This window comes from Papio anubis, chromosome X (genome assembly GCF_008728515.1).
Source record: "Papio anubis isolate 15944 chromosome X, Panubis1.0, whole genome shotgun sequence".
NCBI lineage: Eukaryota > Metazoa > Chordata > Mammalia > Primates > Cercopithecidae > Papio > Papio anubis.
This window is the reverse complement of record NC_044996.1, coordinates 130,208,593-130,230,565: the sequence shown is the minus strand read 5'-3', so window position 1 is coordinate 130,230,565 and position 21,973 is coordinate 130,208,593. Positions and strand designations below refer to the sequence as shown.

At 40.1% G+C, this 21,973-nt stretch overlaps 1 protein-coding gene across 2 annotated transcripts in view; it reads right to left on the bottom strand.

Annotated features, from left to right (window-relative positions):
* Positions 1-21,973, bottom strand: part of VEGFD (vascular endothelial growth factor D) — a 40,275-nt gene that overhangs the window by 14,201 nt on the left and 4,101 nt on the right. For both annotated transcript variants that reach the window (XM_003917435.4, XM_031660516.1), the window contains exon 2: positions 3,562-3,772. In XM_003917435.4, coding sequence (XP_003917484.1) covers positions 3,562-3,772 — 211 coding nt within the window. The remainder of the gene's footprint in view (positions 1-3,561; positions 3,773-21,973) is intronic.

The window sequence follows — 21,973 nt, the reverse complement described above, 5'->3', positions numbered from 1 at the left end:
GAGAAACTGATCTAGGCCATGTCAGCATTTCTGGCCCACAGAAACTGAGATAAATATTGTTTTAAGTAGCTAAGTTTTGTGGTAATGTGTTATGCAACAATAGACAAACTGTCCTTTATTTTTACTGCATTTTCAAGAACTCTCCTGAGATTATTCTGAGTTCCCATATATGGGAATAGAAGGGATAGAGAAGACCTCTGCTTGAAGTATACCAATACAATATTACCATTTGAGATGTGACCCTAGTCCCTAAATTATTCCCTTATAACATCTTCTCCATATCCTTTCTCCTTTTTCATCCCTTAATACCAATTTTTTTCATATGTTGCTTCTTCAATCACCGAAAACATAATATGGGTTGTCTGGAGCACTGCATTATACTACACAGTTTACCTAAACTTTGGGGTTTTTTCCTCATAATAAAACATTCTATCCCAAGAAACTTTTTTTCTTTTCTTTTTTTTTTTTTTTTTTTTTGAGACAGAGTCTTGCTCTGTCGCCAGGCTGGAGTGCAGTGGTGTGATCTCGGCTTACTACAACCTCCACCTCCTGGGTTCAAGCGATTCTCCTGCCTCAGCCTCCCAAGTAGCTGGGATTAGAGGCATGCACCACCATGCCCAGCTAATTTTTGTATTTTCGGTAGAGACGGGGTTTCGCCATGTTGGCCAGGCTGATCTTGATCTCTTAACTTTGTGATCCGCCCACCTTGGCCTCCCAAAGTGCTGGGATTACAGGTGTAAGCCACTGTGCCCAGCCCCTAAGAAACCTTTTTAAACATTTCCGATTATTAATATTTATATAAAAAGCCTGAATGCTGCACATGAGGGATAAATTACTCAATTAAGTATTATTATGGTTATTATTTAATTCACTGCAATTAATCATGAATCCTTGAAAAAACAAGAAACCAACCTATGAAAATATTCCCAATTTAAAATTCTGCTTAAATGTTGCTTTCCATTTGCTTTTTCTCTTTTTATAAAACTAAGTTTTGAAATTGGAGTGGTAAGCTTTTAATCAAAATCATATGCAATTATGACCAACATCACTGATTAAAGGCTTCATAACTCTACTATTCTTTACTACTTCCCAGCAGGACTGCTCTGCCTCAGGAAATTACCTTGAAATCCACAAGGGAGACTTGATAACAAATTCTAATTGGTGTAACATGCCGATTTCATTATTCACTGCTTCTAACTTAGTAAATAACTTTAGATGATTCCCTATGAAATTAGGAGATAAATTCATAGGGTTTGCAAATTCTGTGATATTTTAATGGTTTTTTCCTTAGAAAATGTCAATGTCATTGACTTTTTTTTTTTTTTTTTTTTTTTTTTTGAGACGGAGTCTCGCTCTGTCGCCCAGGCTGGAGTGCAGTGGCCGGATCTCAGCTCACTGCAAGCTCCGCCTCCCGGGTTCACGCCATTCTCCTGCCTCAGCCTCCCGAGTAGCTGGGACTACAGGCGCCCGCCACATCGCCGGGCTAGTTTTTTGTATTTTTTAGTAGAGACGGGGTTTCACCGTGTTAGCCAGGATGGTCTCGATCTCCTGACCTCGTGATCCACCCGTCTCGGCCTCCCAAAGTGCTGGGATTACAGGCTTGAGCCACCTCGCCCGGCCGTCATTGACTTTTTTTTAGATCACCTAGTCTTGGTTTTATGGTAACATTCATCTTCATGAAATAGCTCCAGGCTCACCTCAGGCCTTCAGTCAGGTAATCTGGTTAAGGCCTTTGACCTCTAGATGAGGTGCCAACCCTTTGTTCTCATGAAGGCTATGTTAATTCACCACATAGAAACATCTAGAGCTTCAAATTCCTGTCTGAAGTGAGCTCAAGGCTATGGTTCCCACCATGTCAACTCACTTAGACACACAGTCATACACATGAACACAAAGAAGCCTTTTCACACTTATGCCCAAGGTGCTACCAAAGAATATTTCCCCATCTATGCACAGCTTTCCCCACCGCCAACAAGAGGTCTGTGCAACCCCAACATCTTTTTACAAATGGGAAAAAACAAATACGATTTTAGGTAGAAAGAAAAAAATAGTTTTGGCCTAGTGGTTAATTTGAATTATGCTATATATATAATCAGTTACCAGGTAATCATGTTAATCAAATCTAGAATGCTAGATCAGCAATGCTGTAGCAGCTTCTTTTGTTGTTTTGACATGTCATCAAAAACTTTAACGCCTAATCAGAAACCACAGAACTTTACTTGACAAGCATTTTTTATTCATTATGGCACAGTACCTACACACACTGGTTTCCTTCCTTCCTTCCTTCCTTCCTTCCTTCCTTCCTTCCTTCCTTCCTTCCTTTTTTTTGAGACAGAGTTTCACTCTTGTTGCTCAGGCTGGAGTGCAATGGCGCAAACTCAGCTCACTGCAACCTCTGCCTCCCAGGTTCAAGCAATTCTCCTGCCTCAGCCTCCCAAGTAGTTGGGATTACAGGCATGCACCGCCATGCCCGGCTAATTTTGTATTTTTAGTAGAGACAGGTTTTCACCATGTTGGTCAGCCTGGTCTCGAACTCCTGACTTCAGGTGATCCACCCACCTCGACCTCCCAAAGTGCTGGGATTACAGGTGTCATCCACCACGCCCGGCCTGATTTTCTTTTAAAGAATCTTCATACCTTACTAGGGAACAATCATTAACCTTATTTCAAATTATGTTATTTTCTAGTCTGGAGCTTTGATCATTTTGTCTTGAGAATTTTCTCCCTTCGTTATTCTCCTAGCAATACCAGTACCCAATATTACAACTCAGTGTCCAACTTTTACTTTTCACTTTATTAAAAATCACACAACTTTGCAGAAATAAAAACCAAAAAGCTATATCTAATCTATTGGTTCGGGGGTGGTGGTTTTCTTGAGACAGGATCTTGCTCTGTTGCCCAGGCTGGAGTGTAGTAGCATGATCATGGCTCACTGTAGCCTCGACCTCCTGGGCTCAGCAGATCCTCCCACCTCAGCCTCCCAAGTAACTGGGAATATAGGCGCGTACCACAATGCTCTGCTATTTTTTTCTGTTTTTTTTTTTTATAGAGATGGGGTCTCGTCATGTTGCCCAGGCTGGTCTCAAACTCCTGGGTTCAAGCAATCTGCCTTCCTTGGCCTCCCAAAGTGCTGGGATTACAGGCATGAGCCACCATGCCTGGCCATTTTTGGTTTTTATCTATGTATGTATGGCAGTAGAATACTCCTTGTGGATGAATCCCCAGGTTTTATTTTCTATGTAAACCTTATGATTTTTTTTCTATTGAGAACAATAGTCTTCCTGGGTTTTCTTTGCCCCCACATCCTTGAGTTAAATTTGTTTTTATATTTTGAAATGTTCTTTTGTGTTTTTTATCTCAAAATCATATCGCATATATTTCTCTGTGAAGTAAATATTAAAAAATCAAGATTCTGCACTAACACTGAAGTTATGAAATCAAAGACTGACTTTCATTCTCCCTCTGACACGTGTCTGCCCTACGCAGAGTTTTGGAGAAAGTAAGTGTATTTGTCACTATGTGATAAAGAGAAAGAATTTGTCTCCACATCCACACACCTACCTTTTAGTGTTTCAATGTCATAGAAAGTTGCCGCAAACCTAGTGGACCGATGGGATGCTGAGCGAGAGTCCATGCTGGTAAAACTTTTGAGCCTCAGCCTGCATCTCCACAGCTTCCAGTCCTCAGAGTGAGTAATTCGAAGTAGTTCCTCCAAACTAGAAGCAGCCCTGATCTGCTGTTCAGATCGTTCTAATGTGGACTGAGATGACCGCTTAAAAAAACAAAAATACCAGTTTAAAAACAAATTACTAAATTTTAAATTTGTCATAATAATCTTCATTGCTGACACTTAGAAGCATAAATACATCTGTAAATTAATTAGAGATACTATTGAAATATATGCCAGTGCCTAGGAAAAAGGATATCTTCTAGTATTGTTGATTCACATTCTGCTCATTTTTGATTGAATCAAAGGATTTACTTATTTCTCCTGGGTTCTCAGAACACTTACAAAGAAAACTGTAGTGTATCGAATGGTGGGCCTCAAATTGATATGTCCACATCCTAACCCACAGAACCTGTGAACCTTACCTTAATTTGGAAAAAGGATCTGTATAGATGTAATGAAGTTAAGGATCTTAAAATGAGATCCTCCTGGATTATCTATGTGGACCCTAAATACTGTACAATGACAAGTGTCCTTATAAGAGACGGAAGAGAAGACAGGGACACAGAGGAAGGCCAATTGAAGACGGAGGCAGAGACTGGAGTGATGCAGTCACAAGTGGGGGATTGCCTAGAGCCATCAGAAGCTGGATGAAGCAAGAAAAGACTCTCTCCAAGAGTGTTTGGAGGGCGTGCAGCCTTGCTGATCCTTCCATTTTGGAATTCTAGACTCCGGAGCTGTGAGAAAATAAATTTCTGTTATTTTAAGCCACCAAGTTTGTGATAATTAGTTACGGCAGCCATAGGAACTGAATAGATGTTTGTCATATTATTTTTGTGACAGTAGCTAATGACAGTTGATTTCATCTCTGTTATTTGTTTGAGAAATTGATCTACAAAGTCCTGGGTAACCTGCCTACAGTCACAAAATAAAGATATCAAGCCCCTGATAACCTGAATTTTCTTACTTCTAACCCTCTTTCTTTATTTTCTTTTAAAACCTACTATTTCAAAAACACAATCTTTTTCTGACAAAATACTTTTCTGGGGTTTTACACTCTAGAAGTATAAGAGTTTAATACTCTTATAGAACTATAAAATACTCTTCTAGAGTTTGATTTCCATACAGTTGCATGAACTGTATTGGCGGATACAGTGCAACTGTATTGGATGGGTTTGTAAGAAAAAAAAGACTTGGTAGATAAAAAATTTTCAGTATGTAGCCTCTTGTTCAAAATTGGGGGCTTAGTTATATAAATAATGATATATGCATACAACAAATTCTATGTGATCATTAAAACAAAGGATGTAGAGGTATATTGGGACAGAACGAACTGAGATCCTTCCTGGAATGTGCTGGAGAAATGATAAGGTGATCTGTCTATGGCTAGGGCCTCAGATGCTCTCTTGCTGACCCTGTAGTTACTAGATGTTTCTTTTGCTGGGAGGTTGGAGTATGCAGGCTGAGGCCATTTGTAGAGCTGGGATGAGGGAGGAGGCAAAGGACCAGTGCTGAGAGAGGAGAGTGGAAGGGAGAGGTGAATGTTAGCTGCCTGCTGCAGGGCGAGGAACAGTGGGGGAAAACAAAGATGAGCAAAAGGGGCTGTTAAAAAGCTTTGCATTGGGTCGTGTGATGTACACCCTCCTCCACTGAGCCTCAAAAGCTGTAGTTAAAATCTACATCATGCATTAGCATTTTAGGAGTAGACTTTTTTTTTTAGACATGCTAGTGGACACTGAGAGTTGTCCAAAAGTAGGTACTCAGAAGAGCAAGTGTGGTCCGAGTCATGTGTGATTCAGCTATGATATAACCTCTTTTAAAATTACTTATGTATTTTTACTTAGGTACTTATGTACATCATATATACATACTTATATGGATATATGAAGAACATCTGGTGACATATACATGAAAACGTAAACAATGGTTATTCTTTCTTTCTTTATTTTCGAGACCGAGTCTGGCCCTGTCATCCAGGCTGTAGTGCAGTGGCACCATCTCTGCTCACTGCAACCTCAGCCTCCTAGGTTCAAGCGATTCTCCTGCCTCAGCCTCCTGAGTAGCTGGGACTACAGGAGCGTGCCACCATGCCCGGCTAATTTTTGTACGTTTAGTAGAGATGGGGTTTTGCTATGTTGCCCAGGCTGGTTTTGAACTCCTGGGCTCAAGTGATCTGCCCGCCTTGGCCGCCCAAAGTGTTGTGATTACAGACATGAGCCACTGCACCTGGCCAACAATGGTTATTCTTTACATCAAGAGCTATCAAACTATGGTATCCCAGCCTAATTTAGCCTGCTGCCTGCCTGTTTTTGTAAATCAAGTTGTATTGACACACAGCCATGTGCATTCACTTACTTATTGTCTATGGCTGCTTTCATACTACAAAAGCAGAGTTGAGAATTTGAGACAGAGACCTTCATGGCAGTTTCAATCTGAGGCCACTTGTCTGTTTTTTCTCAATTCTTTAATATTCTCAGCCATTATCATTTTCATTATTCCACCTATAATATTGTCTCTACTCTCTTTTTTGAAAAATGTTGGAGGCTTTTAATCATCTTACATGTCTCTTAAATGTGCTTCTATATTTAGCTATTTTTTCCCCTTCGCCTCTCTCTAATGTGTTTTGGGTAAATTAATTGGTTCATCTTTCCAATCACCAACTCTCCAGTTGTTGTGAGTCTAGAGTTTACTTTGTTACAGTTTTAATTTCAATCAACATATTTCTAATTTCAAGTATTTCTATTTCATTCGTCTTCCTATCTACTTTCTGTTACATTTCTGTCATTTCTGTATATTCTTCCTAGTTTGTCTCTTTTTTTTTTTTTTTTTTTTTTTTTTGAGACGGAGTCTAGTTTTGTCGCCCAGGCTGGAGTGCAGTGGTGCAATCTTGGCTCACTGCAAGCTCCACCTCCTGGGTTCGCGCCATTCTCCCAACTCAGCCTCCCAAATAGCTGGGACTACAGGCACCCGCCACCACGCCCGGCTTATTTCGTTTTTGTATTTTTAGTAGAGATGTGGTTTCACCGTGTTAGCCAGGATTGTCTCAATCTCCTGACCTTGCGATCCACCCGCCTCGGCCTCCCACAGTGCTGGGATTACAGGCGTGAGCCACCACGCCCCGCCCCTAGTTTGTCATTTTAATTTTATGAATATTATTTCTTTCTTTATCTCTTTGAGGGTTCTAAATATATTTAAGTATTTCTTCAAATTATTTTAGATTTTTAACTTTATAGTTATGACATATCCTGATTATTCATTTTGTTGCTGTCATTCTTAGTAGCAATTATATTAACGTGATTTGGAATTTTGTTTAGTAGTTCCATTTTCTTTCAGAGATTCATTTTTCTTTCTCATTATTCTTTCCCCAACATTTAGAAGTTTTATGGTTGTACCCCGTGATTCCCTGGGTCCTGAATCCGAATCTTGTTGACTATTTATGATTCAGGGATCATCTCAGCTCAAGTCCTAGTTGCAAGGAAGTATCTGCTTCCTCCTTTGCCCCTAGTTAAGTAATTTCATAGAAGTCACAGCTCCAGGCAGCAATGAGCAGTAACTCTTCCTTCCTCTTTCGTGGATCTGATGTAGTGCACTCAAAGAGCCCATTTCCAGCTGAAGCTGAATTTTTGATGGTCCCTGTCTTCTAGCTCAGATCCATAAGTCCTGCAGCTTCAGCTTCATGACTTTAGTGCCATTTCTGTAAATGATTGTCATCTGCAAATGTTTGCCATCATTCCATCAATTTTATATTCTATGGACTAAGAATGATCTGAAAACATGAATCCACAAGGTTATCGTACCTGGGAATCCAGATGTGAGTGTGTGTCTGTGAGTGCATATTTTTAATAAAGGCGGGAGAATTATAAGCTGGGGGAAAGAGGCAACAGACAGGAAGAAAGAGAAAGTATATGCAGGAGAGCTAAGGCAGGACCTAGAGGGGTTGTTTTGACATAAGTGCCAGAGATAAGTGGACATAGTGTGACTAGCTGAGAGGATCACCCTCAGAAACAAGAGGAAAATACAGAATGACATGGGTTTGTAGATGGCAGGACTGCCTGGGAAGCTCAGTGAACTCATACCTGTGGTTTTGTACTTTTCTGTAAAGTTTGGATCAAGGCAAAATTCTGGGAGTGAGAGGAGTGGGGAGCATGAGGATCATAGATCGGGTTTGTGAAATTGGCTTGCCACAGCTTCTTCATCTAAGAAATCTGGAGATGAAACTGAACAATTGCTAATGTCTCTGGCAGCTTTGAAATTCAACACTTCTCCATTAAGCTTCATTTTTCAATAGTCTCTCTTTTCCTGATTATTCATTCTCTTCTAGTTGGACAGTACTCCGTACACAATTCAGTCTTCAAAATAAAACTTTGGGACAATGCTGCTTCCACACGAAAATAATGAAACTAAGCAGCTTTTTGAAGATTTTAAAGTTGAAGCATATTGAAAGGATTTGTATTTATTGAGGCAAATTTCGCTCAATACTATCCAAAAATACAAGGCCAGGCATGGTGGCTTACACTGGTTATCCCAGCACTTTGGGAAGCCGAGGCAGGAGGATTACTTGAGCGCAAGAGTTCAAGACCAGACTGGAAACATGGTGAGACCCTGTCTCTACCAAAAATACAAAAATTAGCCAGACATGCTGGTGCATGCCTGTACTCCCAGCTACTCAGGAGACTGAGGTGGAAGGATCACCTGAGCCTGGGGAGGTCAAGCTTGCAGTGAGCCATGATCTCGCCACTTGCACTCCAGCCTGGGCAACGGAGCGAGATCTTGGGAAAAAAAAGAAAGAGAAAGAAAGAAATAAAAGAAAGAGAAGAAAGGAAGGAAGGAAGGAAGGAAGGAAGGAAGGAAGGAAGGAAGGAAGGAAGGAAGGAAGGAAGGAAGGAGAAGGAAAGGAAGGAAGGAAAAAGAAAGAAAGAAAAAGAAGAAAGAAAGAAAGAAAGAAAAGAAAGAAAGAAAGAAAAAGAGAGAGAGAAAGAAAAAGAGAGAGAGAAAGAAAAAAGACAGTTTTATTATAGTTCTTACAGGTTTCAATTCAATCTTAGAAATATTTTTAAACTATCAAACTGTGAGAACTCAGGAGAAAATATCAAATCTCTGGATTGAATTAAAGTAATTAAATGGTTCATGCAACTTGCCTCATCATAAAAAATGCAGTGTTTACTCAAGTACTCAGAGTTATTTAAGCTTACTTTCAACCCCAGAATTTAAAACCTAGTTTGAAATAACAGAAATTGCAGACAGTCATTTTGCTATTTTAAGTGGAAGTACTAACAATTAAACATAAGTAGAAACCTGGCAACTAATTCATCAAAGGCATACATTTTCAAAGGGTTCAAGAATGGTTGTTTGTTTCCAATCGGCTTTCTGCACTGGTTGATTTTTGTATAATGAACTTTATGTTAACCACTTGAGTAAGACAAAAATAAAAATTAAAAAGTGTGATTATCCCAAATACATACTTAAACCATTGATTTCAGTGGTTTTAATTACTAAACCTTTGCCAATTGCTCCTAATTTCTTCCTATTTTCTGATGGAAGTGCTAATCAAAATTAAAATAATTAAAAGGCTTTCATCAAGAGAAAGGAAGTGAAGCAGGGTTACCAGATCTCTGCTTTTTATTACAGCGGCAGCTTTTTTATGGTAATTAATCCAAGACTACTAGCAATTTCACTCTTAAATAACAAATCATTCTCTAATGTCTTGGCTACCACAAGCCAGCTTCTAAATTGGGAGGCTTAAAGTCTTTTTTTTTTTTTTTTTTCACTGAAATGAGCGGGATTCGTTTTCTGTCGCCCAGGCTGGAGTGCAGTGGCCGGATCTCAGCTCACTGCAAGCTCCACCTCCTGGGTTTACGCCATTCTCCTGCCTCAGCCTCCCGAGTAGCTGGGACTACAGGCGCCCGCCACCTCGCCCAGCTAAGTTTTTGTATTTTTTAGTAGAGACGGGGTTTCACCGTGTCAGCCAGGATGGTCTCGATCTCCTGACCTCGTGATCCGCCAGTCTCGGCCTCCCAAAGTGCTGGGATTACAGGCTTGAGCCACCGCGCCCGGCCGCTTAAAGTCTTTTTAATAAGACTTCACCATCATTTGAATGTATGCTCCTTTCTGTGGTACAACTTCAAGGGTAGTCGTTTCTCCTTTTGTTAATTTCTAAGTTTACACAGCATTCTCCCCTGAGGAAGCACGAGCATCTTCATAGCTTCTTAAGTATTAATTTAGGTCATGTGTGACCAAGATGGCAGGCAAGATATTTGGAAAAGTATGGTGGTGGGGTTTTTAGGAGAAACTTAGAAGTGTCCCATGTTGTGAGGAAGTCAAAGACCTTCTGTACTCCTACTAATTTGAGCTCTCAATTTCCAGCCCAGCCCCTCTCCTTCACCAGAAAAAAATGTCCAGTCAAGTAACACATTCCAAGAGTGAAGAAAGGCATAATTTGGGGATATCAACGAGCCTCAGTGAAAAAACAAAACAAAACAAAACAGCAAGGGATTCACTTTGGTTGCGCATAGAGCAGGTTTAGGAGTGGGGAATCTGGCAAAGAAGTTAGGAAGAGGGGCTGGTGAAATGAGATACCACTTCACACCCAGTAGAATGGCTGTAAACAAAAAGACTGACAATAGCAAGTGTTGTAAGGGATATGGAGGAACAGGAACCCTCATACATGGCTGATGAAGCTGTAAAATTGTATTGTTGCTGTGGAAAAGAGTTCAGCAGTTCTCTAATAAGTTAAATTTATTATACACCAACTAATTCCACTCTTAAGTTTCTAGCCCCTAGAGACAGAAAATAGATTATTGGCTGCCTGAGGCTGGGAGTGAGAATGGAGGTTTCATTGTAAAGGGGCATAATGGACCTTATGTAGATGATAGCTATACAACTCAGTAAATTTCCTAATATTCTTGAATGAAAACAAGCGAAAGGTAAATTTTATAGTATGCAAATTCTATATCAATATAGTTCTATAAAATTTTTAAAAAGAGGAAGGACTGGAGGCGTGAAGACCGGGCTACTTTGACCCAATTTGGGAGGCAATGAAAAATGTTGCATAGTTGAACAATGGAATATTACTGGACATCCATTTTATCAACTTGTTCTTTGGTTGATTTCTTCTTGTTTTGACCTTAGTCCATGCTGTTTCCTTTGCCTGGAATGCCATTCACTCTTTGTCTAACTAAATCTTTCTCAGCTTAGATGTTATCTACTCAGGGAAACCTCCTCCACAACTCCCACCCCTGCCTAGGTCTGATCTGTCACATGGATTTCTAGCCACCCCATCCTTGTCCTTCATAACACTACCAGTAACACTAATGAATTGTGTCATTTCTTGTTATCTGCTTGTCTTCCCCACTAGGTTGTAAAAGCCACTTGAGCAGTAATGGTATCTGTCTTATAGCAATAGTAAGAGCTGAATAAATATTTATTAAATGTATGAATTTAATTTCAAGTAAAACAACTTGATTCACCAAAAGCTATAGAAAAAGTAACCTTGAGATTATTCATGTATTCAAACTACATCACTAAATCACTTGTCTTTTGAATATCTTCTTTCAGTTCTCATTCCAGGTCCAAAATAAATGCCACTTCTTCCATCAAGCATTTTATGAAGTCCCTAACTTAGACTATATTATTTATGAACACATTGTATTCCCTTCCTAGACTGAGATCTTTTTGAAGGTAGGATATGTGTCTGATTCCTCTTTTTAAAGTAATAAGCATGTAATATGTTTCTGATGAAGGAATTTATAAGTAATAAATACATGCATGTATCTGACAAATAGCAATTGGGCCCAGGTTTGTGTGGTCTGTTGAATATTTTATATATAGTACTGCTTCTCAAAACTTAAATGTGTATACTTGGGGATCTCGTTAAAATGCAGATTCTGATGCAGTGGGTTTGGGCCAAGACAGGAGGCTGCATTTCTTTTTCTTTTTTATTTCTTTTTCTTTTTCTTTTCTTTTTTTTTTTTTTTTTTGCTGAGTACAGGGAACTTTATTGGTGGTACATGACAAAGTGGGGCTCCCTAGGCCCTTCCCTCTTCAGGGCGTCTGCATGGAAATTGTGAGGAGGGGAGATTCTCAGTGTGGTGGGGACTGAGTGTGGCAGGGATTCCCAAGCAGCCGAGGGCCTCTCTCTTTCTCTCATGCTCTCACTGGAGCTGATGGTCCTGGGGTGTTACTCCTTGGAGGCCATGTGGACCATGAGGTCCACCACCCTGTTGCTGTAGCCAGATTCATTGTCATACCAGGAAATGAGTTTGACAAAGTGGTTTCTAACAAGTTCCCAGGCGCGGGCGATACTGTTGGTTGGCTGACTGCACTTTGAGAAGGGTTTAAAGCAGGGGTTCACATTGTTAATTTTAAAACTAGCAATCTATGAAGTGCATCAGGTCAACTTGAATAAAAACACTATGACAGCCAGGTTTGCCAGTTTGCAGAAACTATCTAACTCTTCTCTCTCACATCAATGTTTGTAAAATTAATGTGTTATAGTGGAAAATAACATGCAGATTAAACAAGAAAATTTTTATCTTGTTTTCAAGAATATAGCTGGCTATCTTTAAGAAAGATGATATATCCTAAATAGTTTTGCAAGTAATTTTCTTTTTTCTTTCTTGTAGTTGATGTCTAAATAATTTTGGACATCTTTTTATTATACCATATTTCTGTCTTATTCTTAAACCTGATAACACTTGATTTGCCTTCTATAACCTATTTGAATTTCTTTTTTTTTTTTTTTGAGACGGAGTCTTGCTCTGTCACCCAGGCTGGAGTGCAGTGGCCGGATCTCAGCTCACTGCAAGCTCCGCCTCCCGGGTTTACGCCATTCTCGTGCCTCAGCCTCTCGAGTAGCTGGGACTATAGGCGCCCGCCACCTCGCCCGGCTAGTTTTTTTGTATTTTTTAGTAGAGATGGGGTTTCACCGTGTTAGCCAGGATGGTCTCGATCTCCTGACCTCGTGATCCGCCCGTCTCGGCCTCCCAAAGTGCTGGGATCACAGGCTTGAGCCACCGCCCCGGCCCGTATTTGAATTTCTTTGGGAAGAAAGTAAATCTGATGGCTCACTGATTTTTGAAAAGCCTGAATACAACTGGAAAGGCCACAGAGTTAGGAGAACTGACTAGCTAAACTGCTACAGTATGCATTTGGCATTACAGGAGGGAAAAGTAAAATTATTCTTTACCTGAAAGTGACTTCTTACAGCACTCTTTCCAAATTCAGCAGCAGTTCTATCAGTAGTGCCATTGAACCTGAGTATATTTACTATTTCTTTCAACATTAAAAATAAACATAGTGTTGCTCTTTTTCTTAAAGCATCAGTGAAATTATGGAAAATCACTTAAAACCTGGATACATCCTCACAGTAGAGTTTATTATGAAAGCATGTAGTATGTATCTAAAGCCCTAACACATGGGATGAACGTTTTACTGCTCCCCAGATCTGTGTTGAACGAAAACATTGTGTATTGGAAAGGAGAATTCAACAATTAATTGTTGCAACTGTGAGATTAATGTTTTAAAAGCTTTACACCTGTTTACGATTTGGGGACAAAAAGGCAGGCTTCATTTTTCATACGTTTGATGAAAACTGGCTTAAGATATTTGTAAATAGAATCAAGAGCAAAACTGCACAAACTTGCACATTGGAAAGTGCAACAAGTTCCCGTGATTGCAGTAAAAATATGTACTCTTCTAAAAAAAAAAAAAAAAATGAGAATTGAAGACTTAGCCAGTCAGATGAGTTTTTTCATGAACCCATTGTGGAAATTATTGGATTAACTGAGCCAAAGTGATTATGCATTCTTCATCTATTTAGTTAGCACTTTATATCGTTATATACAGTTTACAATACATGTATAACTTGTAGCTATAAGCATCTTGTGTCATTAAAGCTCTCTCTCACACACACACACACACAAATAAAGCAGGGGTTCAAAATGTTGGCTTCTTATTGAATCTACCTGGGAATAAGCCTCAAAGAAATACTGACGCTCGAATCCTAATCTCAGAGATTCTCCTTTTTTGGATCTGGGCTGCAGCTTTGCCATCAGGATTTTTTTTAAAAAACTTCCCAGGTGTTAGCCTTAGAGGAAGACGGGTGAGGGTTATATAGGAACTCTCTATACTGTCTCTCTACTACTAATTTAGGGCATGAGAAATGCTGATTTTAAGTTACAAGACCCAGGTTAACTCCTGAACTTCATGCAAGTCCACTAGTCTTCAAATGGTCGATGCATGCTCAGAAATAGTCTTAGTCTTTTAAATCTATTTGATGTATACCTTGGGTTCAAAATATTTGTGTGAGTATCTTGCTGACCTGGATTTGCAAATCCTTTTCCTATCTCAAGATACCTGACCGTTTGCAGGTCAGTTCCCAACCTGTATGACTTTTTCAAGGTTTCAAGGTTGAAGATCAACAATATCGCTTTCCAGGCTAAATAGCATGATGAAGTTGGCTGCTTTATATGACGCCATCCTAAATGACAGACTAAATTGCCTCTCAAATTCCCAAAAAGCAAGAACAACCGATTTTTCAAAATAAAATTAAATAGGTACTGCTTTAACCTACTGAATTCAACAAAAAAGTATAAATTATAATCCTTTCAAAAGGCAATCCTACAAGGTATTTGAAAGAAGATATAAATGAGAATATAAACATACATGCCAAGTGGAAGAGGCTTTGGTTTGGGAGTACATAGCCAGTTCCAATGCTGGTTTTGAGCTATAAGGCCATCAACAAAGAAGGTTTAAGGGGGAACCCTGGCTACTTTTCTCAAAGAGCTGCAAAAAGCTTTTCTTGAGCCATTCCAATCCCATGCTATTAACAATCCTCTTGTTCTATATATATGGAAAAGGAGGCCAGCCTTGCTAAATTCATCCCTGGAACTCTTGAGAGCCGTGGGTCTGAGACTATCCTTCCAAGGCTTTGAAAAGTTGTTGGTGCTATTTTCTTTGTCAAATTGTGTTGGCAATATGCCTTCAGGAAGCTTGGTGATAAAAGGGTGTGATGAATAGAATTTGTATGTTTAGAATACCCAGAAGCTTTAGGGTGAGTTATGGAAGGGACACATTTCACACAACTTTCCCTAGATTTGCTTACAGATTTACAAGTGTTCCCTGGGGGCGTGGTTCTCTTCTTACTCCCCCTGGAGTTCAGGGACACTGCAGTCAGCAATTTCCCTTTGCAGTGGGTTTGGGGAGGTGGATTCGGTTGCAATACAAATAGTTCCATGTTCCCTCTACCTCTTAGCGGCTTCTTCTGTTTCACTGGAAGAGCATTTTGCATTTCCTGTTTAACCTGATGGTTCAGGCTAAACCAAAACCACCAAATTTTTCCTGGTTTGGGGTCCAAGTAGCAAAGTCTCACTCCACTCCCAGCCTTCCTCAGCAGATGTTCTCCCTCCCCCACCTGTCGAGGTATCTTCCCAGATCAAGTTAGATTTGTGAGTCTGAGCTGAAGTTTTGTAACTTTGCCTCCCATAGCTCTCAGTTGGAATTAACACTCCCCAAGATGAAGCTTTGCCTAATATAGTAAACCACTCTGTCATCTGGAGAAACAGCTTACTGGAAAGGAGAAAGCATAGATTTGAATTGTTCAAAACTGGCTTTGAATGGTATAACACCCTGGAAAATGTGTTTGCAGTTTCTTATAAACATATGCTCACCATACGACCCAACAGTCCTACTTCTGGGGATTTTACCCTTGATAAATGAAACCTTATGTTCACATAAATACATGTACATGAATGTTTGTAGTAGCTTTATTCACAATAGCCAAAAAACTAGAAACAATTTATGTGTCATTCAATGGGTGAATGGTTCAGCAATCAATAGAATACTACTCAGCAATAAAAAGGAATGAACTACTGGGACACTGGCAGAATCTCAAAGGCAGTATGAATGAAAGAAGCTGATCTCAAACTGTTACATAGTGTATGATTCCATTTATATGACATTCCCAAAAAACCAGAATGACAGTGAACCAAATATACAAAACGACAGTGAAGGACAACAGATCAGTGATTGCCAGAGGTTGGGAGGCTGGGAGGAGGGTCTGACTATAAAAGGATAATGTAAGTGAATTTTTGGGGGGTGATGGAATAGTTTTGTATCCTAATTACAAAACTATTGTGGTTATATAAATCTATACATGTGTTAGAATTCATAGAAATACACACCAAAAGGGAAAAAATCCATTTTACTCTATAAGTTAAAAAAAAATAAGCTGTCTTTGAATCTAGGCACTACTTTTTTTTTTTTTTTTTTTTAGCTATTTGACTGAGGATGTGGTATTTGACTTCCTTAAGGCTTGATTTCCTCATTTATAAAGTGGCATTGTTAATAATAGTCATCTCATAAAGCTGATGAAGAGATTATATGAGGCCATATGTAGGAAAGGGTCAGGTGTACGGTGGGCACACAATAAATGTTGCATTCCTTTCTTTCTTTCCTCTTTCCTTTCTTTCCACACATAGGTGTGTCCTATGTGTTGGGGTTTAGAAGTCTGTGTTTTAGGGGCCCTGATATTCCTTAGGAGCCAGAGTGGTGAGCTTGAAAAGAGCAAGACACAGCAACTCCAATCACAGTAAATAGACATTAAAATTTTTTTAAAAGACAACTTTCCCAGGGTAAATCAAAGACAAACTTTTTTTCTCCACCTTGCTTCCATCTCCTTTTAAAAATGGTTCTAGGAGGTGTTTTCAGATAGAAGATGAATTTTAAGGTATCTGCTCAGGCTTTACATGTCTTTAGAAGTGTGTAAAAAAAAAAACAACCAACATTTTACATTTTGGTGTTTTGTTATTAGGGTCTGACTTTACCTAGAACAGATGACACCTGAGGGTATAGGGTGTACTAACTAGGGCAGGGAGAACGCACACTTGCTAGTAATTATTGCTGTAGCTATGGCTGCTGTGGCTTCTCAGATGGAACCTGCCAAGGGTCTGATCTTGCTTCTCTGAAATCCAGAAACCTGGTCATTTAAGGTTGGGGTGGGCTCGTCTTTCATTTCAGAGGCCTCATGCTACCATTGGTGGTTCCGGTGGCTCTTTCCTTTATGCAATTCTATATTTAAATGAATATATATGAAATCCAGGTTGTTTAATTAAACTTAGACTGAGGAAAGGAACTACAAATGCAGGAAAAGAGTGTGTGTGTGAATGTGTGTGTGTGTGCGTGTGCATTTTGTGAGTTGGGTGTGTGCATGGCAGTCTGGGTTTTTTTTTGTTTTTTTTTTTTTTGAGACGGAGTCTCGCTCTGTCGCCCAGGCTGGGGTGCAGTGGCCGGATCTCAGCTCACTGCAAGCTCCACCTCCCGGGTTCACGCCATTCTCCTGCCTCAGCCTCCTGAGTAGCTGGTACTGTATTTTTTAGTAGAGACGGGGTTTCACCATGTTAGCCAGGATGGTCTTGATCTCCTGACCTCGTGATCCGCCTGTCTTGGCCTCCCAAAGCTGTCTGGGTTTTTTAAGGACATACTAGGGGGCTAAATGCCTGGGACCTCCACTTCCTCCAATTTGATGAAGACTGCTTGTGGTTTTCTCCCAGCCAGATCATCTAGCACTGGGAGAGATGGCCATGTCCTGCCTTTCTGTGTTTGAAATCTGTGCTCCACTCAAATGCCTCTGTTCTCACTTGACATAACTGTGCTTAGGATATGTGGGGGCAGATGGGTGTGGGATGGACTTGAATGGCAAGACAACCCCAGACCCTCTAGAAGTATGCTCTGAACAACCCCAAGGGGTTCCTGAGGTCTGTTACAGTCTATCACTGATCTCCAAGATCAAGGGCCCAATGTGCCACCCAAAGCCTTTATGGTGATTAGGCTATTGTTAAAAACAATTTCATTTCCACTCCTAACTCTCTGAGGGAGGGATATATTTCCCAGCCCTATTGACCAATGAGACATTACAAGACATGATGCAAGGAGAGGCTTGAAACTCACCTATGATTGCACGTTTTTCTATTTCCACCATCACTGCAAGCACATGCTTCTGCTAGCCCACTGATCAAAGAAGGATGAGAGACATGTGGGGCTGACCTGCACCCAACCTATGCCTTGAGCCTTAATCCTCTGACTCCCAGCTGACTCAGAGACATAAGTGAAAATAAGGTAGTGATGTTTTAAGCCACTGAAATTTGGACTGTTGTGTTACACGGCATTATTGTGGCAATGGTTAACTGCTACAGCCCTATTCCCGCCAAAGTATAGCATAATCCATTGGATGGGAAAAGGATCCTTATGCAAAACTTTATTGTCCCTTCTACAAAGCAGCCTTGCTATGCCAGTGGCAGACAGCCCAGCATACCCTCTTTCACGCTTCTTCACTAAGGATCTAGTGTCCCACATCAACATCCACTGATCTCCTCTTCCTCTTCCTTATCAACATCCTCTGCACTCTCTAAGATGCCCAATCCTCCCTAGTCTTGCTGTGACAATGTACTTGTAAATGAAGCACACCATTGCAAAGTTGTTTTCACTTTTTCATTCCACTCTGTTCTTTTTGTGCAGTTTCTTATTTAGGGTGTTTTTTTAGCATAGTCATTCAATCAAAATTACACTCTTTCTAACACTCTCCATAATGGAACAGTAAGCAACAGCAAGAATTTGCCACAGGGACATTCAACACATTCAACATTTTCTCTTTCCAGAAGCAATGTTAGCCAAACCTAGATTTCGGGAAAACGATACTTATCTCCAATATGTGAGTGTTATAGTTACTTAGGAATACTCAGTGAATGACAAAAAGAGAATCAGCATAAGAATTTACATTACCAAAGTTTCAGGCATAAAATTATCCTTCCCACTGGCCAAATGGAACTCCCTGACTGTTAGTAAGACATGCCAATACTTAAGACATCTTTATTTTATAAAAACATCATTTTCACTCATATGCCTGGCACATGGTAGACATTCCACAAATATTTACTGAGATGAATATGTGTCTTTCTTTTTCCCAGGGAGAAGATGCCTCCTGAGAAATAAATCTGTCTTCCTTCAGCACGCTTTACCCCATTGGCCAGCCATGGTTGTTTCCCATCTTCACTGAAGTTGTTCTGAATGTGGTAATGTGATTTTCTAAGCAATGGATATGTTCTTCCATGCATTAAAGGAGGCGTGACAGAAATCAGTGAAGTTTTTCTTTTTATTCTGTCGCCTCCTACTCCTCCCAAGTTGTCTCAATACAATTCATTTTCCAGCACTGCTGTAAAATTGGGAATGTTTTTGACATTCTACAGTCAAAGGTGTGTTCAGAAGCACTTAGAAGTTACCAATGCGAAGAACTCACTATGTGTCACAGTCATGAATACTGTTTGTCAAATATTTCCATCTTGCTGCCTTTTGAGCGCATGGTGGGATTACACTTCCTGGCCCTTTGTGGCTAGATGGGGCAGTGGGTCAAGGGGCTGCAACTAGAAGTAATATGTGTCACTTCCGGGTCAGAGAATTTAAGTGCCAGGGTGGGGCTCTCTGGGGCTCTCCCTTCCTCTGTCATAGTGATTCCTAACATTCAAGATCAGATACTCAGTCAGCTTCATCCCCATGTGGAGTTGACCCTGGATGAACCAGGCTGGTCATGTGGTATAAGCAATAAATAAGTCGCTGTTGTTTATGAACCACCAAGATTTTGGGGGTGCTTGTTTTCACAGCATATCCTGGCCTAGCCTGATAAAGTATCTGACCAGAGTATTTTGCCATAATTTACCATGACTTTACAAACCACCTAGCATAAAATGAAAGCATAGGTAGCATTTCTAAGGATCTCAGGGATGAAGGAAAACATCAAGATGTCGAAGTTTTGTCCAGACCCCTGTACAGATGCTGCTTTGCTCATCTCTCTTTGTGTTACCAACAGGCTGGAATAATGGGCTCAGATGACTTCCTTCTATACCTGTGGCTCCTAAAAGGGAACGCCTTATAGGATGGCTTGTGCCTGGAAGGACACTGGAGGAGTCTTTGATATATCCACAGAAATCCTATCCTATGCCCACAGGAAAATAGCACAGGGTGAATATACTGCCTTAAAAATGCTTTAGAATTTTTTTTTTTAAATCATGAAGTCAGACCAGCCATCATAAGAGTAGATGTTGGAGATGATTTAATGCAGTAGTTCATATCCTGATCCTGGACATCTAAAAATCCTGAGGTCTAGTCCATCAATCAGTCAACAAATACTGTTTTTAGTATCTACTCTATTACAGGCTTTTCACTGGTGATTGGGATGCTGCAGTAAACAAGACAATTAAGAGCTCCTTTTCTCAAAACGCTTGTATTCTAGTAGACGGCGACAAAGCAATAAATGTATACACAGGCAAATAAAACATGTCAGGTATGGATGTGTACCATGATGGAGATAAAATAGTGTAACGATTTATATAATAACACAATTGCCAAACTATGACCCATGGGCCAAATCCAACCTGCAGCCTGTTTTTGTATGGCCTGTTAGCTAAGAACAATTTTTTACATTTTCCAATGGTTGAAACAAATTTTTTTTTAAAAAATTTGATGATGCAGGAAAATTACATAAAATTCAATTTTTAGTGTCCATAAAGTTTGATGGGAGCACAGTCACACCTTACATGATCTTCCCTGGCTACTTCTCCAACCTCAACAACTGCACTTCTGGCCTCCATTCACCCCACCTCCAGCTACACCAGCTCCCTGGCTAATACCCAGACATCAAAGCCAACTTGCTGTGCCAACCATGGCCACTGCATTGATGGTTGCTTCTGTCTCTCTTATCTCCTTCAGGACTCTGCAGAGACGTAACTGAATCAGAAAGGTCTCCTCTGATTTACTCAGTACTGTATCCGCTCCCCCTACTTGATTTTCTTCATAGCATTTATCACACCTGACATGTTACAGATTTGCATATTGTCTGCCTCTACCCACCATACTTGGAATGCAAATTCCAAGAGAATTGAAACATTGTCTTATTTCCTCCTGCATTCCCAGCCCCTAGACTTATTTCCTGCTTCATTCTCAGCCACTAGATCAGTGCCTAGATATACAGGTGCCCAATAAATACCTGTTGAAAAAAATAAATGAATGAATTGTCAAATATTGGAAAGCTCTAATGACAGACAAGGGAGATTGTTTATGAACTAAGACATCACAACCAACTAAGGCTTCATGATGCAGTAGCAGGGGGCCTCAGGGTGTCTTTGCTGTATAATGCCCTAGTGTCTTGGTAGGGACTGCAAGAACTAGTGGCAAGGAAGACAGAAAAGTGAACCTACCACCAGAAAAGCAAGGGAAGAAGAAATGCTTCCATCTCATCTTTGTCTCATCTCAGTCACATTCCCAATTATATACAGTTTCCACTGTCTCTGTTCATCCTAAGTTATAGAAAAAAGTTGAGCCTAGAAATGTGCTCAGAAACAATTTTACCGTCATTTCTGTGCCTATTTCTGTAGCACCGCTATTCATTTGTGGTAATAATAAATGTATCTGGGAGTCCCAGATCTTATTACCTCAAGTTCTACATGGAATCGTGTGTGTGTGTGCAAATACCATATTCTCATTCCAGAAATTGTCTTTGGGATTTATAGTAAAGGTTTATCCACAGGTCTAAAACAGGATTTTTATGTTAAGAAATAAGTCATACAAGGAAATACTATATTGAAGATGTAAGATATCGAGGGTTCTATTGTATCCTGGGTACCAATAACATGCTATAGTGATATAAGTTTCAGTCACCAGTTATAAGTGAGTAACTGGATTAAAACAGATGTGTATAGAAGCATATAATTCAACACATTTAACTACAAGGTCATAAATAAAGAAGAAATGAATGGAAAGTATTTCAGATGTCTTTTGTGCCAAGGACTGTGCCTGACAGAAAAGTGGACAAGAGTTTGCTGGGCCATTTGACCAACATCAAAGTCAATGGACTTCCCTGTACATGACTTTGGAACTGGAAATAGGGCAGGGAGTAGGAGGGGGACTGCTTCCTGGAATTCAATATGGAAAATACACCTCAGTCCTTGGTTATTCAATTCACTGTAGAGACGATTTCAGGAGAAGGCAAGCGACACAAAGGTAAAGAAATCTTGTGAGCCATGTGGCTTCTCATGAAAGTTAGAAGTATCCCACGTTCCTGTGGATCTTGGACTGATTCTAGTCTTACACAGAATGTGAATGACTCCATCACCCACCAATATTCTTCTACCAGTGTAATTAAGAAAGCGGGTGGATAAAAAAAAGGTAGTATACAGGGAAGATAAAGCAAAAAGAAACAAATTCTGTCAGAAAAAAGTTGTGAAAGCCTACCATGGCCTGGTGTTCCTTTGTTGCAATAGT